At 43.3% G+C, this 12,231-nt stretch overlaps 1 protein-coding gene across 5 annotated transcripts in view; it reads left to right on the forward strand.

Annotated features, from left to right (window-relative positions):
• Positions 1–12,231, forward strand: part of LOC144113703 (uncharacterized) — a 103,335-nt gene that overhangs the window by 74,715 nt on the left and 16,389 nt on the right. For all 5 annotated transcript variants that reach the window (XM_077646967.1, XM_077646969.1, XM_077646966.1 and 2 more), the window contains 2 exons: positions 1,124–1,187; positions 2,368–2,449. In XM_077646967.1, the coding sequence (XP_077503093.1) occupies positions 1,124–1,187; positions 2,368–2,449 (146 nt within the window). The remainder of the gene's footprint in view (positions 1–1,123; positions 1,188–2,367; positions 2,450–12,231) is intronic.

Consider the following 12,231-nt stretch of genomic DNA (forward strand, 5'->3'; position numbering starts at 1 on the left):
AGAAAAGTTACAATTTGCTCCTTTGTATGCAGAAAGCTCCTACCTCTCCCTATTATAGGGCAAGCTACTTTGCAGACCATGAACTCTCTCTTGCCATGAAGTTGTAACAGCTAGTCTAACATTCGGTAGTTGTGGCATCGGATCCCACCAGTGGCATGTGGTTGCTTTTTCTTCGGCTTTCTCTCAATGACAAAATATTTGCAATATTAATACCCCTTTGATTAAGCCCGTAAATTACCAAAAGAAGAGTAACGTTCCTCTATTCTAATTGGTTTCGGTAACTGCTGGGTTCCTTACTATATCTTGTCCATGTAGGTATAAGTCACACTGTATTCAGATCGGTGCAAAGGATGTGAAGCTGGCCCTTTACCTTTTCTCCATAGCTCAGAAGCCTCACTTTAAGTCTTTGTTGCTTTTGTACTGGGGACATGTGTTCATGGATTGGTATATGCAGCATTGTTGCTGTTCTGAACGTTCTCGTGGCCCATTTAGTGCAGTGTTGGCATTAAATGTGTGAGAGAAAGCTTTAGCTAAGGCATTCATTACAGTTCATAAGTTGCACAAATAGTTGTTCTTCAGGAAATAATGTAGTGTTTGATGAAAATCCTGCCATAGGCAGTAAACCAGCTAGCTCTTGACATGCAGCTTGCAAGAACAAAACTGCTTTCCCAGAAGGAAAGCATTGTGCAGTAAGCAATGATGGCTTCATTACACCACATGCTATGCATGCCCAAGCTCTATAGCATGTGACACAAAGTGCCACACTTTAGCCCCATGGAGTAAGTTTCAAAGGTAATGGTTGTAATTGTCTTCCACCTGAGCAAAGCCCATATGTCTACAAGGAATAGCTATGTGGCTTTCTCAAATTTCATTGTTGAAGATGAATTCTTCCTGGATTGAGGAATTCCTTTCTGTTCACGTAACATTCCTTTCAGAACATAGTATTGAGGCATATGGTGGATTTGCCTGTATTGGCATTGGCATTGATCCTTTCAGTGGGCTTTCTCTGCTACTACTTCGAGAATTTAGCATTGCCCCCATTTTTTTTTTTTTTAAGTGGACAGTATTTCAGAGCCCTAAAGAACCTTTTCCAAATGCTACACTGCTTTTTGTCCTGCCACAGACTGCTTCCAAAAACAAGAAGTCCAGGAAAAAAAAGAATTCATCAGCTGATGTCACTTCTCCAGGTTAGTGTATTTGTTTAAAATATATATATACAGGCTATATGGGGCTTTAGCATTAGCATGACATTAGCCGACTTCTGAAAGGCACGTGAACGGCTTGCTGTTTCATCGAGCATGTGTGCTTCTTCCAAAGCATTTATTTATTTATTTATTTATTTATTAATTTATTTATTAATTAGTGCAGTTTTGTTGGAGACGTGCATTAATCCAGAGTTTTTCTCTCATCAGCTTTCTCTACTATTGTATTACTCTGCAAATTAAAGGTACTATAAACACTGATGCGAAGACTGTCACAATTGATAAATTACCTTTGGTTATTAAATATGTGAAGCACAGAAAGGCTTTATCAAGATAAAATTGACGCAAAGGTCAAGTATTGGGGCATCTCTCCTTCATACATGCTACACTTCCAATGACTTTGTATGCTACAAGGGGTGACAATTTTACAAGAAAGGCAATTGGATAGGCGTCATTTTTTAAAAAATAACTTTGTGTCGTAAACTAAGGTGTTTTCCGTAATTTCGTGCAATTCTTTAGAGTAGCATAGGATTGTAATCAAATTCTAAGCATTGTATCTAAGCTTTGAAAATGGTGGAAAAGAAATGGCGTTACCACGCATAGCCAGCCAAATTGTGGAGTGTAAAGGCATGACATCTCAAATTCAACCACTGTGGCACAAAATACATAGTCGTTCAGTTGGTGCTTATTCCACTTTAAAAAAATGGTGGTGGAAGGGGGGGGGGGGGGGGGGGGGGCAGCTTTCCACAAACAACAAATGGAGAAGGTAATTGTTAGGGGTTCAACAACTTTCAGGCTGCACTGATGAAATGAAATTCTTGGGAGTTGAGTGTATAGTCCCGTTAGGCTGTAGTCTTTGAATATGCTTGCATGTGCACCAGCTTGTGCTCTAACATTTCATATTCAGGCTACAGTAATGCAAACAGCAGCTTATATGCTGTTTAGAAGTACGGAAAGCTGAGCAAGTTGGGGACTGTTATCCATGGTAAAACAGCGCGGAGAAAACACAAGGATGGAACAAACACGACGACATGAGCGCTGTGTCGTCGTGTTTGTTCCATCCTTGTGTTTTTTCCGCGCTGTTTTACCATGGATATATGCTGTTCTTCATAGTGCTTCAAAATTCACGATGGAATGAAGTGATTTATGTCCAGTAATTTTACAGATGAAGTGTTCCTGCCCAAGGACATAGATTTGGAAAATGGAGACTTGGATGAATTGGAACGAGAAGTGGAAGCCTTTAAAAGGCAAGTCATTTTAAACTACATTGTTAACTCTTTGAACAAAGGTGCAGCATGTCTACCTTTTGCAGTTTGTTTTCAGGAGTGCAAAAGAGAGCAGGATGACATAACCTAATATGTGTCAGTGTACCAAGGAAAAGGTGTGTTAAGGTAAATGGCTGCTGTATTACATTTAGGAGCAGTGATAGAGAATGTAACAGTGCTTAAGATGGGATAAAGGGAACAAGACACACACACTTGCGCTGAATACAAGTAACGGAGGAGCGCAGGCGAAAAAAGGAGGAATAGTGCTCGATGTCAAAGAAATTAATTCCAGAAGAGGGTTGATGCGGGCTGGTTGGTACATACTGACGAAGAGGATGTAACGGTGCTTAAGCCGGTACAAAGGGAACGAGTGTGCGTCTCGTTCCTTTGTCCTATCTTAATCGCTGTTACATCCTCTTCGTCAGTATGTACCAACCGGCCCGCATCAGCCCTCTTCTAGGAGCTGTGGTTTGCTGAATTTCTAGTACGCTTACTCCTTTGCAGGCCAATTCACTGATGACTCTGAGCTACTGGAGGAGGAGCCAGTTTATTTCGGTCGCACATTAAGCACCCAGGACGCCCATAGCTTGAGCCACTAAAGCTAAAAGCTAGTTGGTTGTCTTGCTGGGGTGACACAAGCAAGACATGCCAGGATGGAGGAGCAGAGTGGGAGAAATGGTGGTATCTGGTGGCGATGGGAGAGCGGTGGAGGCTTGAGGTTTGCATACAGAGAAGTGCAGGTGGAGCAGGTGTAGCTTCGTGGGGGTAAGGGGGTGTGTTGAATTCGGTGTGTTGAATTCAATCTGCGTAAGGCCCTCTGAGATAATGATCACACTTGGACGCAAGAGCAGGCAAAATTGGTGAGCTGTGAGAGGATAGTATTTTTTTCAATGTGCTTGCACTTTCACATGCACTCTGAAACTTAACAATACTTCCAGAACCTTCCAGCTGTCCTGCACATTGCTGTCCTCACACTGCAGCTAGCATTCGGTGACAGCTGCTTAATCTGTGCATCCTCCACCATCAATGCAGTCTTCGCATCTGTTTTTGCTTAATGCAACCAACTACTGCCTTGCAGTCTGATCAGCTTGTAACAAAGCAAAACATTTTTATGTATGTTGCAAACCTGTTCCTGGCTAATGGTGGTTACAGGGTTTTTCATGAAAGGCACCGACAGGCATATGGCAGCTAGGCAAGGTGCTTCCCCACTTCGTGTTTGCGGTCCGGTCCGTTCACTTGGGAGTGGAAGGGGCATGACAACATGTATGCTGCAATGCTGATGATTACAGTTTTAAATAATGCACAGATTGGGCTGGCTAGGCACAAAAAGAGAGGCAAAATCTTTAAGGGAAAGCACTTCATAAAGGAGGATTTCTGGCTCATTTGTGGGAGTAGGGGCATGGCTACGGCAGCTTGAGGATACCAGATGCTGCGCAGATGCGGGAGCGGTGAGCGGCAGATAGCCAATGAAAGCCGGACGAGGCGTCGCGTGATTCTGTGCACAGTCGAGCCAGACGAATATGTGAATGCAGGGGAACATCACTGTAGTTTTTCTCCCTTTTTGTCATGGGGTTGAAGGTCTGAGCATGAATAAAAGATGGGCATTGAATAAAAAACTAATTACTGAAAGCTAAAAAAAACAATAAATACCATATTTACTTGCCTATTTTGCGCTCTCCGCTGCACCAGCTCACCACCGTGTACGCGGTTGCGTGCAAAGCAGGCTTGGGAAGAACGGTGTGGCCGCGCTGCCGTGTGTGGTTGCGGAAGGTACGAGTGGCGAGGGCACGAATTGTGCACCATTTACCCAGCTCGCTCGTGCTGGCAGTCACTCTCCTGGACGAACAGTTGCGTGCGTGCCGGAATACGAAACTACTGAACTGTTTGCTGTTTGGCTTAGTCGGCCAGACTGCACGTGAGCATATCGTTTTATCACCTGTTATCTTCTTTGGCTCCCACTGCTGGCTTTGCAGTTGTATCGTTGCTCGCATATTGCTTTGAGCTGCGCACGCGCCGTCATGCCATCCCGAAGGGAACTACGTAATGTGCGGTGGGACGAGGGGGGGTATACACCGTATATTTGGAATTCTTTTTGTTGGCCAGCGAGGGGTGCGAGATTGGAAGGCTACGTATAGGCGGCAATATACAGTATATATTGTACGTTATGACCTTTGTAGAGTATTTCATGACGTGCTCAGAAAATTTTCGACGAATTTGCGCACAACCTTCTTGGAAGCCCTAATTTAAAGCAAAAAGTGCACAAATTACAAGAGTAAACACTGTACTGACAAAAGTGAATGAAACAGCAATAAAAAAGCACATATGGTCAATTCACAAGCAACACTGACCAATTGTGACGCTTGTGACGACCGATGGTGGGTGGGAGTGACTGAAACAGCAATAAAAAAGCACATGTCTATTCTCAAGCAACATTGACCAGTTGTGATCCTTGTGACGACCGATGGTGGGAGGTGGTTGGGGTGTTTCTTGGCACATGTTGAAGGCTGTGGGGTTCCTTGGAGCAGAAAAGTTTGAAAACCCTTGTTCAGAGCATAACTAAAATTTCGATATTTTACCTTGCCTCTGAAAAAAAGTGATGCGCATCATAATGAGCTACCGAGTGTGTCAGTTTAGTAAAACTTTCATTTTAAAAATGCTAGTAAAAGATGGCCCCAGGAAAGCCAATTGTACAGGCTAAGGAGAAGAGATTTCTGTTTAATTAGTGCTTATTTTTTTGAGCCACTTGGAAGCACCTATTCATGTTTTTTGCAATTACTGCTATTTAAATATTCAGATTTTTTTGTAATAAACTCTAAGAATTGAGAACATTAAGTACATGGTCTTATTCTTCACAAAATTTAGGTCGAGGACTCATCTTGAAAGCAAATCCAGGCACTGTAGCATGAAAATGATAGCTTTCCTAAATGCACAGTGTCGCTCAGAAGTTAACACTGAACAATATAAAACTTAAAAATTTCAGGAGCTTTCATTTTATTTCACAGGCATTTTTTTTTTAAGTGCCACCGCAGTGGTTCAGTGGTTATGGTACTCTGCTGCTGAACCCAAATACGTTGGTTCGATCCCAGCTGTGGCGGTCGCATTTCGATGGAGGCAAAATGCTGTAGGCCTGTATACTGTGTGATGTCAGTGCACGTTGAAGAACCCCAGGTGGTTGAAATTATCCGAAATCCTCCTCTATATACTGTGACCCTCGTAGCCTGAGTTGCTTTGGGACGTTAAATGCGATAAACTACCGTAAAAACCGGACTATAAGTCGGACCGGAATATAGGTCGACCCCCTAACTAACCAATTCTAAAAATGAAAAAGATCTTTTTCAATGGGAAAAGTACCGAAAGACATCCTTACTTTGAAACAAATGCGACACGAGAGGTTGCACAATGGTGACAGTATTTAATTTCATTTAAATGCTGCTTGTATGTACACCTGGCAAATTTTTTAACAATATCGCGCACCAATTGGCCCGCGTGTTCGTTTCTGGCACAGGCAAGTACGGCGCCGTAGAGCAAAGCCCTCCTCTTCATGAATCGCCGCAACCAGGATGGCGAGCCTTTGAATTGCGCCCTCGTGAGTCTAGAGGCACGCGCGATCTCTGCCGCTTTCACGCGGATGCATTCGGCAGTCACAGGCAGCGATCTTGCTCGCAGCGCAACGTTTCCTTCCTATTCTCGATACACTACGGTCTGCCCACGAAATGTTTTCTTCTGGTTGCTGCAAGTTGTAATACGCAGCTTCTGCCTCCGCCAGTATTGAATGCTCTTTTCGGATACTCCAAATTCGCGCTGTGCCGCCAGGTTCCCGTGAGCTTCCTCGTACTTAATCGTGTTTTTCTTGAAGGCGACGGTAAATTGCCGTTAGCTTCCGCTTTGGCTGCTGATGGCTGCTGATGGCGATGGTGATGGAGGCTGCTGACTTCAGCCACCCATTGTTGCAAGACTTCCGTATTTTTTCCGCCAATGACCGGTATATAAGACGGGGGTCGACTTTTCACCATGGTTTTTTGAAAAAAAATTCGACCTATATTCCGGTTTTTACGGTAAACTAAACTAGTCGATGGGCATTAAAACTGGGTGTGTGACAGGGCTATTAAACTGTTGTTTCCTCAGGGCATTGTGAGAAAGATGAACTGTAACTGAAACTGTTACTGAAAGAATTCGGAGAGGGTCGGACATAAACTCTGGTGCGTTTGGCATGGAATGACCCATTAGAAACAATGCAAAGTTCGTTTAAGCACTTGGTAATGCTAAAAGTGGGCACGCCTGTTCTCTGTATCTTAATGCTGGAAATAATGATGAGCAAGCATGATAGGAATTACATTGTAACAAATGAAACCAGAAACAAATGCAGCCTACAGTAATCTTTTTGTGCCATTGTTTAGGGCTTTCACATTATTTCTCTGGTAGGGTATACGTGTTCCGAGTTAAAAATGCTGGTGCACATTATGAGGGCTACCACTGTTCACTCATCAACGCCTCTAAGCATCGCTGCTTTTCAGCAAGGATGCTCTCTGTACATCGGAAGACATCATGAAAAGAGCATAAATGCAAATAAAATGTAACACACACTTAAAAAAAAAAAAGCTTCATTTACTGTGAGGTTATGTTATACCAGTAGTTGCTCAGATTGCAGGATACACCACTAGTGCCGTAGCTTCATCACAGGATGTAGTTTCATGTACTCTTTTTTGTGCTTAATTAAAATGAATTCTTTGCCTAATCTGTAGTACTATGAGGCATTAGTACAAGGTAAGGTTTCCAAATTTCTTCCATGAGGAATGGCCGTGCATTCCTTACGTATTGGTCAAATAATTCTTTATCCTATCAGTAAAGAAGGCAAGATTTTTTGATTTCCATCATAGTCTCAACCTGTTTTAATTAGTTGTTTTTTTAGTTATTTTGTTAGGTATTTAGTTGTTTTCTTGCACTTTTTTTTCTTCATGGCTGTTGTCTGACTGAGTGTGAAACTTCCATTTTTGTCTGCTGAGCACTGATTAGTTGGAACTTTGCACCATACCACCCTCTGGTATTTTTGCAAAACCATTCAGATGCAATAGCCTGTATGAAGGTGAATGTTAATTAGATGCTGGTGACATTGTTAAAAACATGTCAAGCCACATATGGTGTACTTAAAGTGGGACGTAATCATTGTAGGGAGAAAAATAAATTTAAAGTTTATAGTAAGCTTTGCATGAAGGACCACAGCTGTTATCGTAAATTTTGAATGTTGAATTTATGAGGTTGGTTAGGTGGACTTGCGTAAAACCTAGCATTATTTACTCGGGCTCAGTCGCACCTTTGTCATCAGGGATCTGCTGTGATAAGTGGCACCTTCTGCAAGGTTTTGACACTGCTTAAGGTTAGCAGCATTCTTGTTTCACTTGCTTGAGCAGCATCATCGGTTTTCCTGAGCTGTGGTCACTTTTATCAGCCTTGGAAGTGCAACATTGCAGAGTCCTATGCAAAATCAAGTCTATGATCAGCATCACACAAGCATTTTGCTGATGTGCAGTAGACAGGTGCTATGTGCCTCAAGGGTTTGGCTAGCAGCATTTTTCTGTGACAATAGCAAGTGCAGCATAATAGTAGTATAATGAATGCATGGGGGCCGTAGGTGCACTCAATGTTTCATTCAGTCAGGCGTTAAAAAAAGCCCACTAATTTCTAAATTAATAGGGGCCACTTGGAGCCTTTGGTCCTCTCTAAGTGCTAACAGTCAGTGGCAAAAAACAAATAGCAGAAAGCTTTAAAAGGCTTTGTTACATAATTGTATTGAAAATATCACAAAAGTACTGACATTTTTTTGTACACTACGTGATGGTCACACCCAGCTAGCTATTGCCTAGAAAGGCACATAACAGCATGCAAGGTATGCTACAGGGTAGTTCTTTGACTCACTGGCGTGGTGTAGAGAAGGCTGCAGACAGCCATGTTTAATGAATCAAGTTTATTCCCCAAATATGCACACTAAGAAGGTGTTTTACCAAAGACTGCTGGTAATTCTTTATATAGGTTTGAGCTTAAAGAGCATTTTCTTCAATTGGTATAGTATTGTCATCGGCGGCAGCCATCAGATAATAGATAAGACATGCTCGCTTTCTAACAATTAGTTAGGTGCCTCTTTTGTGTAGAAATTTGTAGCTCGCCATTAGTAAAATGCATACCAGTCTTAAAATTTTAGAAAAGGGAATTGTCTGCACTGCACAGCTAGGAATTGTGGCCTTTTCATGTACCATACCAAACCCATGAAGCAGAGGCGTGCATTCAGCCATGCCTACAAGCACACATCATCCAGCGTTGCATATGTCAGGTGCTGTCGCCATGCTGATGCTCCACAGCCTGATTGGAAGCAGTGGTGGTGCATGCTACGAGAAAGAACTTTCTCTATAAAAGCACTGGGCGTTAGTCGCGGCTTGCAGGTGAAACTCCTGGGAAGGCCACTAAACTTGTGTGTGACTGGCCTGGTCACAGGCAGCAGAGAGAAAAGCTGGGGTGCAGGCACTTTGGTGTGCTGCGCTTTCTTCCAGCAAGTGAGAGGAGGTGCTCTCTCTTACGGGATCAGGGAATGCCTGAAGGGCCACTAGCACCACCTCCTTCAATACATGCACAGGTGGGCCAAGGGGGCAAAGGCAGGTTCGTCACACAGGTGAAGTGAGCCAGCACGTGACAGCACCTGTCCAAGATGGCAGCCACTAGAAACCTCGTTGGGCATTTAAGCCTAGCTACATGTGGACAGTGAAATGTATTCCCACACACTTCATCATGTGGCTCTGCATTTCATTGTGAGCCAGTAAATATTTTGTATCAGGGAGACTGTTCCACTTGGCTTTAGGCAGACCCTCTGGCCTGGAGACTTTTGATCAACCCTGTAGGCATAGTGGTAATATAATCGTTTTTATTGGTATTTGTGCAGTATAAAACTCGTTTCTATAGCTTGCAAAGTTTTCCATCTTGTGTATCAGCGTTCAAGCAATAATATCAACACAACCATTCTGTTCGCTGAACTTTCGAGGCAGTGCTGAGAAATTGCACTTTTTCTTGGAGCACGTTTCATGTGCTGAAATTAGTTCTTATAGTGCTCAAAACAAGCCCTGTATTGTGTCCATTTCCGCCTTTCCTCTGCTCTCTTCTTAGGCCTTGGGCCTTGCGCTGCTTCACGTACATCATGCATAACCAACTCACCCATCAGTTCGTGCTTTCATGTTACAGACGGTAGTTTTGCTTTTGAGGATAGCTAAGTATGCCAAGTGTGTAATATATTGGGAGATTTCTTGAGGGAAATTATATCCAACTTATATTCTTTGTAGAAATTTATCCTTTGACTCTTTGTGGCTATGTTGATGTTTGTCAGCAACCAAAGATTCATTTATTGCTCAGAAAATTCGGTTTAGGTCAATTTGACAAGTACATATTTTAACCATGTTTGAACGGTTAATTTTAAAGTGAAATTGAATCAGTATTTTATCAACGCCACCTCTGCCCCAATTCTGAAATGTTCTGTCATTGTGTACGGTGCAGTTTCCTCCTCTTTGCACACCCTCCCGCTACTCACACTCACTTCTGGTTATTTGCATACCACTAGTAGCTTTTCAGCATTACTGACTGCTGCTTTGACTAAGGAAACAGGCTGTTGGTTTCAGTGACTTGGACCTGCTAAGCTGTGTTTAGCTGCAACTGCCATACAGTGTCTTTACTAGAGCTTACTGGGTGCCAGTAGAGCCGTAAGGCTTGTATGGACTCTTTAAGGGCTTCAAGGGCTGTGAATTCAGCTCAGCAATTGGCACTCACTCAGAAGAGACATTTTGAATAGCGTATGAGCACTTACGTACGTTATACACAAGCATTTAGCTGGAGGTTAGAGTGGGAAATCGCATAAGCACTTTTAGTTTATCCTATGCCAACCTGCACACAACGATAGCGCATGCCATAGTGGCGCCATCTGGTGTTAAAATGTGAAACTATTTTGTGACGCATTTTCCGCATTTAGCCAAGGTTATCCAAGTTGTATCGCGTAGATAGCCAGTTCCATGGCCAGTTAAGTTGAGCCAGAGTCCGATTTCGTTTAGGTAACTGACTTGAGCAAGGTTTTTGATAACGTCATGTTGAGTTCTTTCGGGCCTTTCTGCCTACCACCGAAACGGCTACATTTGGCAAGGCTACCTTGGCGTAAAAATCCAAATCAATGCAATCCACAGTCGGCAGTGTCTTGTTAGGAGTAAGAAGTGCAGAATCATTACACAGAATCGAAAATTGGGCAAGTTTATCGCTAGGGGAGGCAAAGCGAATATCATGGGTACCATTTAAAGGTAATGAATATGCCTGAAAACCCAATAACATTGACGAACTCTCTCTGAAGCGGGTGACCTGGGCGCCGCCATCTTGACAGCGCTATTTTTCCTAGCGTAAGCAAGAGCATGCATGCTAAATTCGAAAAACAGCGTACGTAACGCGCACGTACGTTGAACCTTGATTTGGAGTAGCATTTGGCGCATGCGCAGTACGAAGGACGCTATTTTATAGCGTTCGCTACGCCTTTGCGTACGTCTGCATACGCTATGCTAAAAGTCTCCATTAGAGCTACCTTATGCCACCGCATTGGCTGCTAGCCCGAAAGACGCAGGTCCAATCCCAGCCACGGCGGTTGCATTTTGATGGAGGTGAAATGCTGTAGACCCGTGTATTGTGCGATGTCAGTGTGCGTTAAAGAACCCCAGGTGGTCGGAATTATTCAGAGCCCTCCACTGTGGCACCCCTTATAACTCAGTCGCTTTGGGACGTTAAACCCCTTAAAACCATAAACCATTAGTGAAACTTAATGCCAGGGCCTGCCTATTCTGTCTCCTCAGTAGGTACAAAAGTTTTTTTTTTTATCTAGAAAGATGCCTTGAAAAGGAGTGTCTTGATCATGCCTGTTGCAGCGAAGTTTATGCAAAGCATCGTGGGGAAACTGGTATGGTATGGCAGCTGCTGTCAAGAAAAAGCACTATTGATTTTATGGAGTTCAGTGTCCCAAAACAACTCTGGCTATAAGGGACGCTGTAGTGGAGGGCTGTGAATAATTTCAACCGCCTGGGGTTCTTTAACGTGCACTAACATCACATAGTACACGGGTCTCAAGCATTTCGCCTCCATCGAAATGTGACTGCTGTGGCTGGGATCGAACCCGCGTATCTCAGGTCAGCGGCCGAGCACCATAATTACTAAGTGACCGTGGTGGCTCTAAAGCACTATTGTCAATATCAAATACCGTGTAAATTGCAGTGTTGTGAAATTTTAGATGAATTGCCTTGATCCACAAATAACTTTATGAAACACTTGATCACACACATGCATGCATACACACAAAAAAAAAAATCTCTCCAGCCACCTCAACCGTGCTATGGGGAGCCTGTTTTGGTCACCCTTAGCACTTAAAGACTACTCCATCTGTGATCAGCCTGGGCACATTGTTTCGTTGCTTGCGCGATTGAATCATGTTTATTAATTGAAGGAGAGCGCCTAGTTTTAGCCAAACACTTTGTATTAGTTGGTGTAAAACACAGAACTGGTGACAAACTGGAGATTGTCGACCTGTGTCTGCAAACATCCGCCGTGAAGTTGCCCCAGATCGTCTTTAGCAATGTCAAGATCGCCAGTGTGGAGAGTTCCTACACGGTGGGAAACTCAGAAAAATGAAAGCGCGTCTCGGGATTACTGTTGCATTGTTAAATTTGTTAGGGCTTTGCGAGATCGTTGCATAGCGCTGAAAG

Source organism: Amblyomma americanum, chromosome 1 (genome assembly GCF_052857255.1).
Source record: "Amblyomma americanum isolate KBUSLIRL-KWMA chromosome 1, ASM5285725v1, whole genome shotgun sequence".
Classification (NCBI taxonomy): domain Eukaryota; kingdom Metazoa; phylum Arthropoda; class Arachnida; order Ixodida; family Ixodidae; genus Amblyomma; species Amblyomma americanum.